General features: G+C 36.6%; 1 protein-coding gene across 5 annotated transcripts in view; it reads left to right on the top strand.

Annotated features, from left to right (window-relative positions):
• Positions 1-21,863, top strand: part of shank3a (SH3 and multiple ankyrin repeat domains 3a) — a 666,415-nt gene extending 644,552 nt beyond the window's left edge. For all 5 annotated transcript variants that reach the window (XM_088647094.1, XM_088647093.1, XM_088647091.1 and 2 more), the window contains one exon: positions 13,175-21,863. In XM_088647094.1, coding sequence (XP_088503220.1) covers positions 13,175-13,736 — 562 coding nt within the window. In that variant the 3' untranslated portion in view covers positions 13,737-21,863. The remainder of the gene's footprint in view (positions 1-13,174) is intronic.
• Positions 21,864-22,251: the final 388 nt, after the last annotated feature.

The raw sequence follows: 22,251 nt of genomic DNA, 5'->3' as shown, positions 1-22,251 counted from the left end.
CGTTTAATAAACTTAATTTAACAAAATTATGTTTTTAATATTCCTATGATAGACCCCCAATCACTTTGCTACTTTGCTACTGATTGTAGTAGCCCATTAGTAACTTAAAATATATACTGTATATATTCCTTTCATTTAGCTTTGAGACAAAACTGTAGAATACTGCCAATTTAGTACAAAAAACACTTTTGTAGAAAATACAAAGTACAAACAGTGAATAGAATGCTCAAGTAGATTGTAAATTTCAAAAAGGCATTGATCAAATATTGAACAAAGTGAAACATGATTATAGACCTTCTCTCTACAGTCAAATGCTTAATATCATAACTTAGTTCTTAATTCCTTGGAAGCTAAGTCATTATCGTATTTCACATAACTTTGCAAATTTGTTGTGTTTATAGACACACCTTTAATTACTTTACAAAAGCTTAAATGCGTTTAAGCTGGAGACTGATGTATTGAGCAATGTTTTTACTGTGAAATGTCAGTGACGTTCCTAGATTTTCTCCAGTCTTTCTTGACTGAGGTGAGTGTGAGGAAATGGTGCTCTATCGATGCTTCATCATATTGTAAACAACACCCCTTGTCCTGAAAGATTCCTCTCCATTCAATAAAGAAACTAAATGCAGTTTCATTCAAACAATGCCACTGTCCTATATTAAACAATGTTTTTTTTTTATCATAACCAAGATTCTCTTGATAATTTCAGTAATTAATTCATAAGTTATACTGACATTTCAGCAAGTTTTAACTGAATGTCTGTCAGAAATACTTTTACAGTTAAAGTATACTTTATATTGAAACATCCAAAACAGTTTATGTAATAGGGTGTCCATTGTTGTAAGTATCACTTCTGGATGAAAACGAAGTCAACTCTAGCATCATTCTAAGCAGTGCAGTTTGCTATTTGAAAATTTAATGAGTGACATTTCCAGTAGCAGAAAACTCTTTAGTCTCATTCTAAACTCCTTTGAAGAAGACGCATTTAATATATTCAGCGTGTTGACCCATTTATTAATGGCCCTGGGTATTTTAGCTAATAAATTATTTTTCTTTCCATTAAAAAGTACGGAAACACAGCAATATCTTCAATCCAGCATTCTGCAGTGGTAAGTAATGTACAGCATAAAATATTAATATTGATATTCCATTACAAATATCCTATTAGATCCCTAAACCAAAACCTCATCTGGAGTTCCCTCCTTTACTGGTAGATAACAGTGTTTTCATCCTTAATTTCAGGGCACCAGTTTGTGTGCTGTTTGTTCTGAATAATGCATCATAATGGCCATCAACAAACTACAAAGTGTCAGATAAAATATCAAATATATTAAAAAATAGATGTGACTTAAATTACATTTTAGCTGGAAATGGATTTACGTATTGAATGTGCCATTTTCTTCTTTCAGGAATGACTTGGGATTTTTTTTTTAATGAGTGTTTATCTAGCATTAAATATTACTATTGGTGAACTGTTTTCAAGTGTATAAAACCAACTTTGTTTTCTTTGAAAATGCAATGTCTCTTGACTTGAAAGTACAATAAAGTCCTTTGTATTCCTACAGATGTGACAAGGAAAATGAAGAAAAGTAAAGCTTAGGGTGTTAGCTCCTAGGGTAAACATGAACTTAAATGTATAAATGTTTTGAACTAATCCCTTCTTAACACAATAACTTTAGTTCTGTTGTTATTCTCACCAAGTCATATGTTACCTTGTCTGCTATTTTAACTCTTGGGAAAAGCACAGGTTCTCATACCACTACTCCAGCTTTTCAGAGTACACCTTCAGGAGTGTTTAACAAGTTGTGGAGTTCTGAAAAGTACAGCATTGTCAATTACTACGTGTTGCCACAATTGTGCTGAGTAACATACCTGTGATTTTTCTTTTCATTGTTTGCATCCTGACGAGTCCAGTACAAGCACTTTTGAGGATATCAGCCTCCATTCAGTACAGCAGGGTTATGTTCTTCAGGCTGCTCCTTGTCTGGCGTCTCTCAGCTGCAACAGAAATGCCTTTCTCCCAGCCTTCATGCACTGGAACGACCTGTAGTTGATGTTTCACTGCCAGTTGCAAACGATGTCACTCAGCTGCAGAACACAATCCTGGTGGACTGAATGTAAGCCGCACTGGACTTCTGCTATAGCTTATAAGCAGTGTATTTATCTTCATAATTCTGTGAATTAGGGAATTTCTCGGTGAGCTCTGGAAGTTCTAGTACATCACATTAGCAAATTTAGTCTTAAACATTGTTTTTTTCAAGTACAACTGAGGTGTTGTGCTCTAATTCCTGGACGTGAAGCACAGTGTTAAAAAATGTATTGATGATAATTTCATCAGCCATAACCTACAAACCTTTCTGACTAGCTTTGAAGTTTAAGGCTTCAGTATCTGTTCATTAATCAAATACAGTTGATCTATCTAATGGACTGTTCCTCTAGGACACTTTAGACCTGTCTTATACAGGGTTCTATACACTGTAGGTTTTCTTGGTTTGTTCTTATGTGAAAATCCTCAATACAAAATATTAAAGTTACTTAGAAGTCAGGCTCCATTTTTGGATATGCTCTTGCAAAATTTGTATATTGTTCACAATTCTGAATGAGTTTGAAATATGCAAATGTGCCCATCTTTACCACTGTACTATCACATTTGAGCCAAATCAATTATTCAAACCAGACTCATGTTTCTCTTTTGTATCTTCTCAGCAAAGTGGCAAAAATAGAACAGTATACTGCACCTACCACATATGTTAAAATTAAAATAAATTATAAAATCACTTAAGTCTCAAATACTCACATGGAGAGTATCCAATTTTAACCTCATGTTATTATTGTTTTTATTTTGGTTGCAGACAATGAGATACATGCATTTATCATTCAAAGTCTTACTCAAGAGCACAAAATATAGCAAGGGTTGCCCTCACAAAGAGAGAGCATGATGCACAAAGGACTGTATGATTCCTTTTAATATTTTGTTTTGGGGAAAACATAAGAACACTTTTTTATGCAGAAAAGTGAAGAGGTATAATTTGAATAAGCACTTTTAGCAAATTATTCATTTTGTATTGTGGAATGGAAAATTCTACCTTTTACAGATACCGAGAGTAATCAAGTCAGGGACTTTACATTCTGTTTAACAGGCATAAATAGTATCTGCTCTGTCTACAATGGAATATTTTACTTTCCCTGCTTTGAGACATACCTTTTATGGAGAGTAGTGTATCTCATTCTGTAGACTTGTGTGCCTTAAATGTATCAGGAGGTGCAAACAAGGTAACAGAGGACTTGGGATTATTAATACACTAGCATGTGCCACATCATTGCAGCTCATTTAGATCTTAGATCACTTCATCTTTCACACATTTACTCCTGCATTAGACTCTTCTACCTGTCGCATTCCTATACTGTAATGGTGTGCAAGCAGAGAGGACAGGTCAACTTAACTCATTAAAAAAATACATATTTTTTACAGTTTGCTGTAATCAATCATCAGAATCTAAAGGTGTCATTTTCTTTGTATTTCACATGAGTATTTTAAATAGAATGTTGAAGCTCTCAAGATACAGTACCTTGTATTTAAACCACTGTGTATTTAAACCACTGTTTAAAATGAAAATACTCAGTTTTTACAAAGTAATACTCGATTTAGCGATTTATGTGAAACAAAACTCTGTATATTTGGCAGCTAGCAGTTTTACACCAGGTCCTTGAGCAAAACTGAATAAAATATACTGTATGTAGGGACAGGAGGTGTTAGTTGTTGCAGGCAATAGAAATGTAATATTTTTTACGTTCCAGAACAGGTGATGTACTACAGTATGCAATGCATAAAACATCTATGTGGCAAACAGCATTTCTAGACAAATAGGACCAGATTCTGGGAAATATTATTTTTATTTTTCTACAAAGCAGAAGCAGCAATAGTTGCTACAGTCCAAGCTCCTCAACACTTTTCCCTGTTCTGCTCAATCCTATTCTGGAGGTGCAGCCCTCTTCCAGAGATGAGAAGGTGTTTACACTTTCTCAAGGCAGTTAATTGGGTCACTTACTCACAGGCTGTCCACATCACCAAGCTGTGCAAGAGTTTTGTGATCTGGAAAGAAATCATTGTGAAGCTGAAAACTATAATAAACAATAAAGTCAATGTCATTGTTAGAATTAATAGCCTTGACACAGTGATTACACGCATGAGGCACAGCACCAAGCACAATATAGAGCACACTTTTTACATGATTCACAGCCTTACAGAGATACTTATGCAAAGGCCTAACGTGTATGCTGCAGGTACCAAAATATTGTGTCAAATGGGGCAAATATACATTTCTCATCTTAATATGGTTTGGTTCTGTATATTGAATCAAATGACAAGAAAAGTATTTTAGCATTGAAAAGCCATCATAAAGAAATCGTAATAAAAGCCAGTGATGGCATACAGTAGAAACAAACAGTTTTATGTACTTCTAGCTTCCAAATTGCTTGCAGTTCAAATAGTCCATTTCATTAAGCAATTTGAAAGCTGTGGTGGTTAGGGTTAGGGTCAGGTTCATTGGGGAATTTATATCTGAGTATCTCACCAAAACTATTCTGATCTGGGAACAGTTTCTGTTGGGTTTCAATGCCCTTAGCAGTCTTTGTTTCCATTTAACAAGGTAACAGGAAAGAGAGGAAATCATTCAAACATTTTATCATCTTTCAGAGCTTTGAAGAGCTGTAATTAACACCATTAAGAAAAAAATTCTTCAGAAACAAATCCACTTTTTAATTTAAGCGATACACAACTTCCTCTATTTCATCATGACAGTGTGAGATTCCTTTTGCAATACAATTAAAAAATGCAGTGCAATCCAGCAAATATATGTACATAACCACATTATGTAATACATAAAACATCAATGTAGCAAACAGCATTTCTAGACAAATAGGAGCAGATTCTGGGAAATATTTGTACACTGTCTATAAAAGGTACAATACTTCTGCATTCTGCATACCTTCCACTTTCTCAAACAAGACATCTGTCCATCATCTGATAGTGCAGAGAGCAACCTGCGACATTCCTGATTACTTGTCATCAACCTGTCCTTGCAGAGGAGTCTTCTTCCCTGGGTGAGCTGTATGCTTTGAGTGGTATTCAGTTATCTCTGGTACACATCAAAAGGGATTCTTTGAGGGGGGGGGGGGGGGGGGTCACAAGGACTTTGTGATGTAGTTTTCTCCATTCATGAATTCTATAATTTGGTCACATCAACCTTAAAATACTTTATCTGCAGAATCCAATTCTCCAATATTAGAACTATTTTAATCATATCCAATGAATTTTGAGTATGTCATTAATTTGCACACCATTACTGTCTTCATTTATCTACTTTGCAGTATTGGCAATCATTTTTCACTTTCATTTAAGCCTAATGAAGAAGGTACAACACACACAATGTTCTTTTTTGATAAAAATGCTTTTTTATTGATTTTTTTAAAAAGTGATTCATGCTCAAAAGTTTCATCGGTCTGACTCTCCATTTTGACCAAATCATATAGGAGGATTGTTTCATAGCTTTGGCTGTCTTTTGAAAACTGTGGTTTGCATTTTCTTTTTGTTTGTTGTTCTGTTCTTTTCTGTTTTGCCAAAATATGTGTGGTGAAAATTAAGCCTGTTCCCAGATTTAACTCCTGTTCACAATGCTCATATAACAAAAACCAAAACATCCATGATGTGTTCAATTAATGGAAATGATCCAATTTGTCCCATTATAATTAACATTGAAGCCACTCATGAATCTCCTACTGCCTTACAAACAAAGGAAAGTGTCATTCTATCACAGTCACTTATTTCACAAAAAAATCTAATTTAATTAATGCATCACTGGATAAGTACATTAAAATTTGGATTTCTGCGGCTGAACTCAGTTACCACCCTTGACACCTTGACCTAAGTTAAATCAAAACATTTGCCACCAAATTCACAAGAATTGTGTGGCAGTGAAATTGTGTGGCAGTGAAAAAAGCAACCTCAGTACTTGGTTTGTAATGTGCCACTGGCAGGTGGTTCAAAGTCTTCATTGAATCTGAGCCCTTGCCTAAAATATCTTGGTCTAGCTATTAAACTGGAAAATGTTCTCAGTGAGAAGCCTGATCTGTGAAGAAAAGTACGCTTTTTTAAGTGGTGCATTTGAAGTGAACTGCACCTCCTGGAAGTACCCATAGGTGGAGATAAAAATCTGGGAACACTTGTCCTTTTTGTTTTACCCTTTTTTATTGTGTTAAGATATGAATTGTGTGCTCATTTTTTTATTTTCATGGATTGATGCTAACATTCTTCTCATTGCCTCTCTTTCTGCTCACTTTGCATGCCTGCGCTGCTCTGTCTAGAACTGAATCTGGCCCCAGGAGGGTGGGAAAACTGTGTAAGTGCGCATGTTCATCTCATTTCAATCCTCATTGTTTCAGTTCCTTTATCTCTCCCCTTTCCCAGAGTTGACTTCTCTCTCCTGCTCTGTTTTTTGATGTTGTTTGTCTTTTACTTCTGGTACTCATCTTTGTCACGTGGCTGCGCTTTTATTTAAAGTCCCCCCTCCCCGTCCCCCCCCCACACACACCTCAGCTTTCCAGATGCCGAGAATTGGTTCTCCCTGCCATGTTCTAACGTCAGCCAGAGCGGAGAAAAACAATTTTTCTCCCTTACAGAAATGAAGTTCATTCAATTAACTAATATTGAATTTTAGAAGCGCAGCAAAAGCTTTCACTTAGAAATGGATGAAGAGGTTTTTTTTTCTAAAGAAGCAATTATACCTGAGTATTTCTTAAACTGATATTGCTTCAGAGAATTGTGATGCTGTTCGGAAGAGGCACTCAAGGATATTCCATTCCGAGAATTTTTGTTTTTCCAGGAAAGCTCATTGAGAATAAATTCTCGGCAGTGTGAAGGTCAACTGTGCTTTATATCTTTGAAAACTGGAGTTGTTTTTTTTTATTTGCATTATTTAGCACACTTATAGCATGCCTTGCACACTTTTCAATACTACACCTGATGCCTTGCAACACCAAACAAAATGTTTTGTTAAAAAAATATTGCCAGATTTTGGCAGATGGTATAGATTTCTGGAGACATTTTGTAACATCTAGCTGCATAAATATACAAATGTCAGCTAAATATATATTCTACTACATAGAATATATATACAGTACATAAGCTATTAACGCCATACTGTCTTTTAAAGTTGACTTTACCAAGTTTTGTGGACAATTATATTGTATTTTAAGAGGTATAAGAACCTTAGAAAATATTTTTTTTCTAAATATAAATATTTTTTCAGTGAATAGTTTTTAAAACAATTGAAGCAGAGGTGCTACAGTACATTGCATTTGTATTGTATAGTTAAATGGACATTGTGAGAGTAACTAGAACTTTATAGTAGATATCACATAGATACAAAAGAGCAACATCAAGCTCAGTTCCTGGGGTGTTGATTTCCTGTGTTCCTTAGGGTACAGTGATGTTCTTCCCAGGTCCTCACTTACTTAATTCATCCAACAATTTGATTATCCGAAAAATCTGAATACTGTCCCGGCCTGAAAAATAATTGAGAAATACAATACCAAGATCCAGGTGTGTCTTTGGATTTTATTAAAAGTTTATTAAATATGACCAGTAAGCCAATAAATGGATAATTTAGGGTGACAGTTCCAGAGGACACTCAATCTCTCCAGTAACTGGGCTTGGACAGGCATGGGTTAGAGACACATTGTTTAATATAATGGAAAATTGAATGCATTTTAGTCCACTTCCTTTTTATTTTTATTTGATGCCTTTTCCTTTGACAAATTTTGCTTTACACTAAATATCTTTTGCCTAAAGTCTTAGCAAAACTGAGCCAGCTTGTAAAGACTGGAGAAAAAAAAAACTATTATTTTTTGCCAAATGTCCTTATGTAGAAATACAGTAGCCTTTTTTAATGGTTATGCCCTGCAAGTAAAGGGAAAATAGGTCTTGCTAATGTTTGCAGTTGTTAAAGGTACGTACTGTACAAGAGCATCCTTGATCTGGTAAAAATCCTACTGCAGGAGACGGGGTGGATGTTGTTTCAAGAAGAATTTACTTTGGATTCAGAGCGAGTAGCAAAATGAGTTCACAACTTGCGCTTCTATAGCTTGTTTGTCTTTCCTGAGTCTTTCTAATTCAGATTGACCTGGAAGGCAGCAGAGAATACACTTTGTATCTGTAGCACTTAGAGTCTGCATTAACATTTTATGTTACTACTGTAACTCATTCCACCGTGGATAGCAGCATTTCCCAACACTGGTCCTGGAGAAAGTCTCTGCTGGTTTCTATTCCAGCTGAGCTCTAGTGTACATCTCCATTGCTTGGAACAGGCACCTCTAGATAAATCGTGAGGGTACCCATTATATCAACAAGCAAGTGTTATACAATGCCAAAAACTGCCCCACATGTCTGCAGACTATCCCTGCTCCATTCATGGCTCATTCCCTGTTGTAGAAGCAGGGTGGATGGTAAAGGGAAATTTAAATCCATTTTTGATTGGAATTTCAGTCCCCAACAGTACTTAGATTAGCTGCACTATTTGGTTTATATTGATGTTGCCCATGTGTGCAGCCTGACTACTAAATCTGATTTTCATACACAGTCACTGTGGTTAGCTTAAGCTTCTGTGGCAGGGAGAGCACCAGCATAGATTAATATACCGTGCTAAGTACCGGTCTTTGTGTGAAAACATCAAGTGAACTTGTATGCCCTATAAATCTAAGAAATAAATTCAAAATGACATTGTTTCATTATACATAAAATGAATGGAAATTAAGTACTTGCTCTTGGTCTATCCAAATGCATTGGTGCATCGAGCTTCAAAAATCAAATCACAAATATCAGACAATTTTAAAAATGTCACTCTCTATCAGAATATCCCAAACAAATTTATTTTCATAGAATTAATTAAATATGACATTATTTTAACAAACTGTTGAAAAAATAAATGATCTGGATCTATTTAAGGGGAGTTTTGTGGAATTGCTTCTATTTTATATCCTATCTGCATGGAACTGAAGATTGTTACTTATCTTTGGAAAAAAACAATGTTTTGGCTATTGAACCTTCTACAAGAGAAGTTTCTTGAGGTTTTGACTCAATTGTTGAAACATTAGACTCAACTGTCAAAATGTTGTGTTTATTTGTGCTTTAGAGCATGGAATTAACCTCTGTTTGTTTCTTTTGCTGCCTGCACGTTGACTCTGTTCCCCACTCGAACCTCTATAAAAACAGTTTTCCCCAGCACTGCTCTGAGACGTTTGCTGTTTAGAACTGCTCTCCATTTGGCTTGTGGCGAGTTGCTCTGTAGATCATCTACAGTCAGTACCTGCTAGAGAAACAAGGCCACTATCAGAGTACCCTGGAAAAGCCACAGGAGTCACTGTTGCACAGCAAAAGTCAGGGTGCCATAACTGATTCAAGTCCACCCAACCTCCAACGGTGTTTTATTAAATGTTATAAATTCATTAAAATGTCCCATTGCATCATACATTATACACCAACAAAAACTTAGTCTTGTTGTTTTCTATTATTATTATTGATGATGATAATAATAATAATTCCTCACACTTACAGTTTTATGCAAAAGTTTGGGCACCCCTGGCTAAATTACATGTTTTGTTGAAGTTCTAATTGAAAAGAAGTTAACACAACCTCTGCAGCGAACAAATTTAAACTTGGCATGTTTCTGCAAAAATTAATGCACAGTTACTATTTATTTGCTAAATTTAACAGATTGAAAAATATAAAACAGTAAATGTGGCAAGTGCAAAAGTTTGGACACCCTTCCAGTTGACATGCTAGTGTTATTTTTTTGTAAGGTCTCAGAACTTAATTGACTCGTTAGGCCTTAATCCAAGTCAGGTGATGACAGTTCCAGAGCTTCATAAATTCTCTGACTTTTCGAACCTTTCAGGGTGTTGTGCTAACACTCATCAACCATGGGCTCCGCTCCTCTAAGCAGCTGACAGAGGATCAGAAAATAAAGATAATTGACTCTTACAAAGCAGGGGAAGGCTATAAAAAGATATCTAAACGCTTCCTGCTTGCAATTTCCACTGTCCAAAATGTCATTAAGAAAAGGAAGTTAAGGGGAACTGTTGAAGTCAAGACAAGATCTGGAAAACCAAGAACAATCTCCGATAGAACTGCTCGTAGACTGGTCGGGAATGCAAAGCAAAACCCCATATCACTGCAAAGGACCTGCAGGAAGGTTTAGCTGGCACAGGAGTAGTGCTGCACTGGTCCACTATGCAGCACTGCTTGCACAAACATGATCTACATGGAAGAGTCACCAGAAGGAAACCTTGCCTGCGATCTCATCACAAAATTCAACGTCTGAAGTATGCAACACAACACGTACAGTAGATAAGCCAGAGGCGTTTTGGAACCAAGTGCTGTGGTCTGATGAAGTAGAAATTGAACTATTTGGATACAATCACCAAAGGTACATTTGGAGAAAAAAAGGAGAAGCATTTGAAGAAAAGAACACCTTGCCAACTGTTAAGCATGGGGGTGGATCTAGTATGCTTTGGGGTTGTGTAGCAGCCAGTGGCACAGGAAATATTGTGCAGGTAGAGGGAAGAATGGATTCTACTAAGTATCAACAAATCCTGGAAGCTAATGTCCCACAGTCGGTGAAGAAACTGAAGCTGAAAAGAGGTTAGATTTTACAACATCTAAGACAATGATCCAAAACATACCTCATAATCAGCCATGAACTACTTCAAGAAATGAAAAATTAAGGTTTTGGAAAGGCCTTCACAGTCCCCAGACTTGAATATTATTGAAAATCTGTGGTTAGATCTCAAACATGCAGTGCATGCAAGACGACCTAAGAATATTTCTGAACTAGAAGTGTTTTGCAAGGAAGAGTGGGGGGAAAAAAATCCTAAAGCAAGAATAGAAAGACTGTTAGCTGTTAGTTTGGAGGCTGTGATTTCTGCCAAAGGGAGTGTCACTAAGTACTGACTTTTGCACATTTACAGTTTAATTTTTTTTCAATCTCTTAAATTCAGCAAATAAATGGTTACTGTGCATTAAAATTAGTAGAAATATGTCAAGTTTAAGTTTGTTCGCTGAAGAAGGTTGTATTAACTTCTTTTCATCAACAAAACGTAATTTGGCCAGGGGTGCCCAACGTTTTGCATACTCCTGTATATAGCACTTTTCTGGACACCCCAATCAGCACTTTGTAGGTAATGGACTCCCCTCCACCACCATAAATGTGCAGCCCCACCTGAATGACAGCCATAGTGACCACAGTACGCTCTCCACTCACCATTCATAGATGGGGATTATTAGGAGGCCAAGATTGATAAAGGCCAATAGGAAAATTGGCCAGGATGCCGGAGTAACACCCCTACTCCTTATTTGAGAATCGCCCTGGAGTTTTTGTTTACCAAAGAGAGTCAGGACCTCAGTTTTACATCTCATCTGAAGGACAGAGTCTTTTTACAGTATAGTGTCCCCATCAGTATATTGGGGCAGTAGGACACACAAGGACTACAGGGTGAGCACCCATTACTGGTCCCACTAACACCACTTCCAGCAACAACCTTTTTTTCCTAGGAGGTCTCTCATCCAGGTACTGACCAGGCTCACACCTTCTTAATTTCAGGGGATTGCCAGTTGTGAATTGTAAGAACATATGGCTTCTTCAAAAGACTGCGCACAAATCTGATTTAATCAAACACAATATCCAGATATTGCTGTACTGTGGGGCACTTTTATGCATCAGATCTGTTACTCAGTCCCTTGAGAATTCCTCAGTTGATGAAGGTGGCAGCTACTGATACAGTATACTGTCACCCATTTGGTAGTTTAACCTGCTAAGGGTCATTGCTATACCTGTTGACAGTGTAAAAAATACCAAATAAATTAACCATAAATTAATTGTAAGAAAATACTGACATTCATTCTGCCATCTGATTGATTCCACAAGGAGTAAGATTTGAAAGTAGAAAAATTACATTTCTGTTATGAACTTAGAATACAAAATGATAGATTGTTGCACCATTGAAGATATTTTCAGTTACTTTTGCTCCTCAGACATTTCTGTCCAGATTGTATTGACTTTTTTTTGCTGTTTGGAAAATAATACTTAAGTTCATTGGGAAACCAGGATTATGGGATTTCTGTCTTCTTCTTTAAGCACATTTACAAACTATTTTTTTCATAGAAGGAAAAATACACTATTACATACAGTACCTGATCTAAGCAGAGCTAAAGTGAAAGTAATAATTATGTATTTCTTATTCAGTTTTAGAACTAAGTAAAGTTGCAGTTCACACCAGGAAATTAATTCAACTACTTAACAGCTGTGAGTAATTGAAGAAGATGAAAATTCTGACAGTGAAATGTGGACAAACTTGTTTTTTTTTCTGGTAATGGCGTTTTGTGCTTTGCACTTTGGTCAGCTGGTCTGCAAAACTATTTATACAAATATATAGTAAGAATGTTGTTCTTGCTGCTGAGCTAAAGGATAACACTACACCTAGCTAGAGCTGAGAAATTTCTCAAGAGGTTCTACTCTGTTTCACTCTTCTCAAGGCGGTTTAGGTATAAGAGCAGGGCAAAATGAAGACAGCAGAAGATAATGAGAGGTTGGCATAAACACAGCATAACAGGGCCAAGAGTAACAAGACTAAGGCAAGGGAGACTGGAAAGTGCTGCAGCACAACTGAGCAGTGACATACAGTGTCTGGACATGACAGAGAATGAACTCTCTTTAGAAGTCTGTTATACTGAGAAAAAGAGTGATGACCTTCACTTAAATTGATTGCTTCTACAAAGTAGCAATGACTTGCCTGTTAATATCCATTAGATTTTCCAGGAGTAAGTGCACTCAGACCTGATATAGTACACACCCAACTAAATGTGCTTCCTGAGTGAGTGGAGTTGGGGGAATACACAATATATATATACTGAACACAAAATATAAATCCACTGATGCAAGTTTTTGCTTTGTTCCTGCAAGATCCCTTTCTCAAATGCTTCACATTTCATTGGAGTCTTTAAAGGCCAGTAAATGTTGTGCGGCACTTTGCAGTATCTATGACCGATATATTGAATAAGTGTTTAATTAAAATTATTTCTTTGTTTTTCTCTTCCCACACTCCTACTCCCGCTATACTGTAGACTTTTCAGTAGTTTAGGAGAGCTCCACACCATTTCCCAGAGAAGCTACGGAACGACGTACACAATCAGACCAGGCAGCCGCTACCCTGTGACCCGCCGGACTCCGAGCCCAGGCAAAGTCCCCGCGGCCACGGACAGGACAGACCCTCTGGGCCCCCCTCGGCCCTACGCCCACTCCACATCCCCCACCACCCCTCCCACCATCCTCAAGTCATCGAGCCTCAGCATCCCTCACGAGCCCAAGGAAGTGCGCTTCGTCATGCGGAGCGCCAGCGCCCGGAGCCGCTCCCCCTCGCCATCCCCCTCTCCCACCCTGGGCTCCCCTCTGCACCCCCTGCGACCCTTCATCCAGAAGCCCCTTCACCTGTGGAACAAGTACGACGTGGGGGACTGGCTGGAGAGCATCAACCTGGGGGAGCACCGCGAAAGGTTCCAGGACAACGAAATCGAGGGCTCGCACCTGCCTGCCCTGACCAAGGACGACTTTGCTGAGCTGGGAGTTACTCGTGTAGGCCACCGGATGAACATCGAACGAGCTTTGAAACAGTTACTAGAGAGTTGACCTCCACAAGCCCTTCTAGTCTGTCGAAGCTTTTTTTTAATTTTTCCCCTCCTTTTTTTAAAAACAGATATGATATTTATACTCTACTCACTGCATTGCACTGAATGGAAGACAGAAGAATAAACGCCTTCCTATACAGCCTCCCCACTCCATCTCCACTCACCCATGCAATCAGCCGGCCAGCCAGTCTGTCTGTGTGGAGTGACGTCCTTCTTTGCAAAAGTGAATGTTGCATGACCTCCACCAGAATGTCCCGTTTTTGATGAATGCTTGGTGTGGCTCCCCAACCCCAACCCAATCCTCTGCCCCCCCCCCCCCTCCTTCCCAGGACTCTCATCGTTTCAGCCTCTGAAGTTTTTTTTTCTTTTCCAGCTTGAAATGAACAGGAGAGTCTCGATCTGAAAGGAAAATTCAGTTGCCTTTCGAAGTATTCACAAATCAACATTGACAAACAGAAAACTGACACACACAAAAAGACTTTGTTTTCCTCCGTGAGGGAATTTCAGCTGCCTCACACATTTGGAATTCTTTTTAATTCAGCATTTGGCATTTATTTTAGGGAGGGTGGGGGGGGGGAGTAAGATCAGACAGTTGCATTGGAACAAAGTTTGTTAATCTGAGATCCTTTTACTGACTGTGGTATCTATTATATTAGGAGAATGTTTAACCGACACTAGTGGCTTTTTTTCATAATCAAGGTTTTGCTTTGGGAAGACTTATTTTCCAAAGGGAATATTACATAGATAAGATATAAGTATTTAGATGACAGCTTTAAAAAAATAATCAAGCACCTGTCTCCTACTGCTATTATGAGGATATAGAAGTTTAAATATTCCACTAGTAATTTACTTGTGTTTTTACCAATTCTATATATATATTTGAAAGCAAAAAAAGTATATATATAATTTTTTGTTATAATTTTACTAAAACTATATATGGTATTATATAAAATCCACTGTTGAAAATGAATCTTCCTTATATTGGCCCTTTTTTTAAACATTGCTTGGAAAGACGTTGCTTCACTTTGTCACCATCTGTTCAAGGTTTTAAAAGAAATTATGTTAACACTTCTGCGCAACATGTCTTCCGTCTACAATGAGGGTATTCTAAAGCGAAGAAATTTGCATATTTCCGTACCCCTTGCACAGTTTGTAATTGCACGTGGACAAATGAAAGTGCCCTTTTACAGACTAGTGAGGATGCCTGTTTTCAGAGAGCCATGCTGTACTGATTTAGAATTATAATTTTAACGAGAGTCCACATCATCATTATCTAGCCCCTTAAGGTAATACTTTTTTTTAAACCATAACTCATTTCATTAGGTTTCTGTAATTAACAGTTTCCCTTTTGGTTACAGTTGCTCCAGGTATCTTTAGGGCATGCATGGCCTAATTCATGAGCTTGGCTTCCTCCAGGAGAGCATTTTTGACCTCGGAGTTGAGTTAACTTGTTCTGTGCCACCTCAGCACCCACGCACAGTGAAGTTTTAGAATCTGCCAGAGACTTCACTTACATTTTGCTGCACAGTAGCCATTCTGACCATTAAGACTTGTATTCAAGTCTGGTTTTAATGCTTGAGATGTTTATGGCTCAACACGATGCAAGTTAAGGGGACAACAATATGAAAATTAATCTAGCATCTGCTTAGATTGCCTTCCCTCTCAGCACAGAAGTTCACAGTTTTTTGTATCAGCAATGGCAGAACAGGTATCAAGCAAGGCCATGTGTTGTAATTGCCAGAAGGCAATGTTGTAGTGGGAGTACATTTCGGCAATAACAAGGCTGGTAGGATGTTCCATTTATGTATCTACTTTCCCGCTTTTACTGCCTTTCTCTCTTCACTTTACAAAAACACACACGCACAGTATAAAATAATACATCTGTTGGTTTTTTTTCAGAGCAAAATTGTGAAAATCTGAAAAATATAAGGCTTATTATATTATATTATACAATTATTTTGTACTGTCACCCTACAGTCCTTCCTGTTCCTTCGCTGACAGAAGACATTTACAAAATAAGGTTTTAAATAATCCTTTAAAGGATCTTAACTTTCATATTGTTGATTTATTGATCGGGACTTTGTTTGAGTTTTTATCCTTGTTGGTTTTGTAGCTTGTAGAATTTGATGCTTAAAAGCTGGACATTTTTTGTAATAATTTGCAGACTAAAGTTTTTGAGAGGAATTAAAGACAATGTATTAAAAATGAGCTTATTTAGGTCCATGAAAGCTCCTTAAAATGTAAATATTGAGAAATATTTAAAATAATTGCTTTTTATATCAATAACAAATGTGTAAATTATATTAGTTTTCATAGACATTTTTAAAAGAAAAAAAATGAATGTTTGGCATATATATGCAGAGTATACCACCTGTCGAAGAGGGTGACGAAGAACTTTTATATTATAGCTGAACTGGGGATGCTTTGCACAACACCAGGTGCTAACCTGAAGCCATCCATCTGAAATGAGCATGGCATCACTCGGATTAATGCAACACACACTCTTTTTGGCCGGTTTAGATGCATCTTAGACAAAACAGTGGTCATTCTCTTGCATCCTGCTTCCCCAGATTCAGGTACACAGTAGAACACAAAGACACACCCTTGAGCCATAATGTTGGAGAGCAATGATGTTTTTTTGTGCTTCTGCACACTATCCTGGATGTGTGCAGGGTTTGATTTTCTTGAGCTGGTATTGCTTCTGCACAGATGAAACTGTGGTTCAATGGAGACGGCACAGAATGGTTTCAGGTGCACCTCCTTCATTCTCAAGTCACACCTTGTCCAGTACCTGAGAGTTAATCATACTTGGCCTTAATACTGGCTAACAACTAATGTGCCTCCAGATGACAGAGTCCCGATTATGAATGACAGACGACGGCTATTTCACAGGACCATGTTATGAAACTTTTCGTTAGTCGGTTAAAGACCTCCTGTTTGGCCCCTGTATACTGCCCCTGAATTGGATTGTGTTTCCAGAAGGTTTGCAGTGTGTCCTAAAAGTATCACTGCCCTCCCCTGACCGACTCCATCGCATTCTTCCAAAGCCACATTTTTAGAGCCAGCTTCAGTACAATAACGCAGCATGTTAACACTGAGAACTGTTTAGAGAAAACTAATTTGCTGAAAGAGATAGATCTCATTTTAGGCATGGAAAGTAAGTCACGTAAGAGTTTGTGTCTCTTTATCAGATAGTACCTTTACATGGGTGACAGTATGTATCCTTACCATATACACAAACAGTAAGAAAAAAATCTGGCTTTGTAGTTATCGTATTCTGTTACACAGTTAAGAGGAACTTGGAAGCAAAGAAGCAATTTCCGTGGGATATTGGTAAGAATTCAATCTACTTTGAACTGATGTTCTACTAGTGTTCCTAGACCATATGAAGTCAACTTTGTCAAGTTTGGCTAAATCAATTTACTTTGGACAGTCTGTCATTTCTGGGGGGTCAGAATACTAGGACACTGCAGTTTCTTACTGCAAAACTACTGTATAACTGAAATAAAATTTAATCTCAGTTAGGCAATTAGTTGTTCCATGATGAGTCACATAGCCCTCCAAACAAGAATTCTGTTGTTCCTCATTATTTTGGGCATACCCATTCCTGGAGCTGCTATATAAGATCACCTAGCATGAGCAGTGAAGTCCTAACACTAAAATTTCTGCTCTGCTTCTTAGCATTACTAGGCCCTCTGCATTTAATAAATTTGAGAGTGGTTTTCTCAGAAGTATCCATTGTTCCAGAGCCTTGGTACAATTTAATGCGGTGTGCACAAAATGTCAATGAGTGCACCAAGAACTACCAAGAAAGACTAATGACGTACCGGACTCTGAAAATACTGGGATGTGCTTTCATCCACCTGTGATTTCAGCAGGGTGGATTTCTACTGGCAGTTGCTTTTTGTGTATTTTGGTTTGCTTTCTTCTATTATTTGATGGTCAAATGTAATGGAGTGATAAGTTTGTGTTTAAAAAGAAGAAAAAAATAGTGCCAAAAAGTATTGAACTGTTTTCTCTTATCTTTAAAAGATTTTACTTGTAAAACTGAGCTGACTCAGCTCTATGGTGCCATCTCCTGGAAATCTTGAGTATTACTGACATCTGGTAAGAATATATACTGTATTTATAAAATCATTTTTGGTGGAAAAACATTTTTTATGTTTTGTTTTTTTTTCTTTTTGTAATCAAATATATACACACATTTTGGGGAGTATCCACTGAAATTTTTATTCATATTTTGAGATAAGTGTTGAGTTTCTTTTGTTTGAACAATATTGATGGCTTAAGACAGTCTCTCTGCATCTTCAATGCTAAAGTGAATTTTGTTCCTGCCTCCACCTTCATCCCTGAAGTTACATTACATGTAGTGATAACGTGAAATGCAGTTCAAAATAGTGTTGCTTTTCTGGATTTAGGGATTATTAAGAAATTATTTACTCCTTGTTTGTACATCTGTGTTATTATATACAAATATAATGAAAAGAAAAAAACATTTAATAAACACGTCATTCACGTAAAACAGATTTTGTAGGGTCCTACATTGTCCATCTTCTCTCAAAAAAAAACAAAGCACAACAAAATGGTCTGAGTCCCAGAGAAATGCAGATAAATCCTTCCGCAAGGATTTACAAGGCTTTAGATTAAAGAATCTTCAGTCTGAGATAAGTGGTGATTTCCATGATAGAGGGCCTTTCTTTTCTTGCACTGTGAGTCAAGATGCTGGAACTTGTCTTGTTAAACTTATGTACGTCCTTTGCCTTTCAGACAAGAACCATGTATCGATCTTGCCTTCGTTGCACTCTGCTCTCATTGCAAATCTAAAGCGACAGGAAACCGCTTAAATAGGCTTGGTCTTTTTCAGCGATCAAATACTGTTTTACAGCAGTTATTAAACCAACTTGAAGTACCACAGATTTGCAATTCCTTACATTTGTAAATTACAATCTAAAGGCAGCATCTCTCGCATTACCAATTAATACTTTTCACACTTACATTTTAAAACGTTTTTAAAAACAGATTTTGACCTTATCAAGTTCAGCGAAAACGAATGCAAACAATGTGTGCCACTTTCTCTTAGTAATAAAAAGGTTTCGATTTGATTCCTCTTTTCACTTGTGGGAGTTCTAGTTTCTGGACATGTTAACTGTCTTTGGAAAACAACTGCAATACCGGCTATGAGTTTTTAGCATCCTGTCACATTGTTTTGGTTGTCTCAATCAGCCCATCACTTACTAGCAAGCAGTTTTGCAAATAAATCCAATAATAAGGTGATATTACATCTTGTCAGTTTTTGGATTGCAGCTTTTTTTATTTTCTTGTTTGCTATTTGGAGCAGTAAGCCATTTTATCAGAGAGGAACACCATTTCAGATAGTTCCTCTTACAAGTAGAACTTCTACTAAGATCAATTCATGATTGTTTTTTTTTTATGGGGGCACAAACTGATGGTATTTTAGCATAGCCTTTTTTACACTCTGTGTTAAATTTAATAAACAAGAAGTTCAGTACTGCATTGGAGTGGCATTCCAGTAGCCCAAGTAGTCCTGCCTTACACTTTCGCTTCTGGGATAGGTGCTGGGTTGCTGCAACATTTGCAAAATTAAGTGGCTTTCTGACAACAGCTGAAAATCTAACAAGGTCAAAATAAAGGGGCATAGGAATTTTTCCAATAAATCTCTTCAAATAGCAGTTATATATACATTTTCATTTAAGTCAGATACTGTAGTGCATTTCAAATCTAAAAAATAGACAGAGTGTAATTCTACATTCTACATATAGGACTTGAACATATGCACACCTATGTGGAAAGATATAAATGGTATTGAGTTTGATGTGTTGTGAATTTGAAATGGTAAGAGTTTTGTGAGCTTTTGTTTTTTTTTTTATACAGAGATAGCACGAAACACCTTTGGAAATTGTTTTAATGTGTTCTGTGGCATTTTAATCACACACAGATCTGACCATTTGAATGACAAATCTGAATAACTTTGTGGGGACATGAGCCCACAGATCTGCAACGCTGGTCCTAAAGAGTTGTTGTATATTGAAATGCTTGATTGGCCAAATATGTTGCTTAGTTAATTACAGGTAAAAAATGTCTTCAGATGTCTTTCAAATGTAATTCAGATGTCTTTTTCATCACTATTAAAATCATAATACAAATCCTACAGGACTCTAGCTCCTCAGGAACAGGGTGACAGACCTTTGCTCTATAACTATTTCAATTAATGAATTGTACAACGTGACAATTTTATATCAGGTTGCCAAAGCATCTGGATTAATACAATGCTTGTAGAGTATTTACAGTAGGAGTAATGGAATGCTACATGAAAATAGTTAGAACAAAGGTTTTATAATCTGACATTTATAATTGCCAAAACTTTTAAGGTCACCATCACAAACTACAAATACAAACCCAAGATTATACAGTTAAATGAAGAATTTACTCCATAACAATCATCATGGGATTTGTTTCTAAATTGAACATCATTCCTATTGACTGTATACCACAAGAGTAGAGATTGCCCCCAGGAAGCACACCATTAGTGCAAAGTGATAGACATAGTTACTGAAAGCCCATCATATGTGAACTGCTTATCTACAGAAAGATATCAGTACTCTACACAGAACACAATCAATTTCAGCTGCCTGTGTACTTTTCTTCTTTATGATAGTATGTACAGTATTTTGACAATGTTGTTTTAACTTGATGTTAAGCATATTTTTATATGAACATCTGCTGTATCATTTTTCTCATAACTTTTCATAGTAGAACCATCAGTACACAAATTATGCCCATCTATAGTCAGAGACTAAGACCTACAATGTAAGAATACAAATGGCTTCTCGAATACTAAAGCCAAAAAATAATACTGTAAAACACTTTAAACCAAACTGGAGACAACATTTGTTATCTATTACAGCTCATTTCTTTAAAAATAAACAGCCATCAACACCAGATGAGCTATGAAGTCTAGTGGCAATAAACCAGAGAGCGCTGCTATTAAAATGTATATATTAGAAAGAATTTCAAGCACTAAACTGCTGCTTTACCTATCTGAATCGACATTAAATAAGCTAGGAATGTATTTTTAATAAGAACATTTAATTAAATGTAACTGGGATTAAATTTCATATACTATTGGGATTACTGCTTTATTATGCTGCCATTATCATTATCAAGCCAAGAGACTTGATAAACATTTTATATAGAGAAAAAAATCAAAGGCCAGAAAAAAAAGAAATGTCTGGGATTAAACAGCATAATGTCAAATGTCACCTGAAAGACAAATGCAAAGTCAGACAAACCGTGATCCAGGAAAAATAAAAAAGCACTCAGCCAAATGGCAAAAGAATATCAGATAAAAAAAGGTACAAGACCACTGCTTCTCTACTTCAGTTCAATTTGAACTTTGATTAATGTCAATTAATCTAGATCAGAAAAGGGGAAAACATGAGTGAACAACATCCAGGATTGCAATTACTTATGATAGGATATTTCTTATTAACCTTTTCTTCAAAATTTTCCAAGTGTAATTATAGAACAGACACAAAGGTATACATAGTTTAAATACAGTGCAGTTATTTGAAAAGGGTAGCTCGTTTCATAGAGAAATGTCATTGCATTCAGTGTCAAGTAAATGCTTTTGTAAAAAAAAATCTTACAAAAAATCGTCTAACCTCTTTTTCACTTTTACTTTTAAAAAATAAATTTAATATATGCTCATCAAAGTTTAGGGGATATTAAATCAAACAGCATTGTGTTGTCTTTTTCATGATCTATAACAGATATGTCAACGCATTAGGTTTGGTTTAATGCTCTCCCTGCGTACAGGTGGCCTGTGTAGTTTTATTACAGATGACGTCTGATGAACATTTCCTTTCTGTCCGCATTCTGCTTCACCTGTTCAAAAGAGGAGATCTGCAGAATGGGCACATGCACAGTTATCCACCGAGTGCTTCTCTTTTTAACAAAAGATGCTTCTCACCTTTTTGTAAGAGATATTTAAAAAATGAATTTGGAGTGTAAGTCAAACCCTCTAACCTTGTTGTTGTGATACAGTACTTACACCACAGAGATCTATGTTTGTTATATTATGTAATAAATTTATAATTAAACTTTATAATCTTTCCTGGGTCTAGTTTTATTGTCTCCCTAAATGCTTTCTTTGGGTTACATACCAGGATCATAAAATTGTGTTCATGTTTATATTTACACAATTAATACCTTCCCCTGCAACCTCACAAAAAAGGGACATTTTTTTTTTGGTAACTGATGTTGCTGTCACTGCCTAATGTATATTGCTTCACACTAGAGAATGGTAACCTCTCAAATAACTTGCTTGGCTATTTAAAATAATTACAGATTGTGCAGTTCTTTAACTTTCTTATTTTTGCATTGAATGCATGGCATGATAAGGTATGTTAAGATCTGTAGTTAGTAAATAAATACTCCCCTTTTTTATTTGTGATCAACTTAGATCAGGACTACTCTTATCTAAAGCACAAAATACT

This window comes from Lepisosteus platostomus, chromosome 9 (genome assembly GCF_059453375.1).
Source record: "Lepisosteus platostomus isolate fLepPlt1 chromosome 9, fLepPlt1.hap1, whole genome shotgun sequence".
Lineage (NCBI taxonomy): Eukaryota > Metazoa > Chordata > Actinopteri > Semionotiformes > Lepisosteidae > Lepisosteus > Lepisosteus platostomus.
The sequence above is the reverse complement of the archived record's forward strand: the minus strand, read 5'-3'. Positions and strand labels throughout refer to the sequence as shown.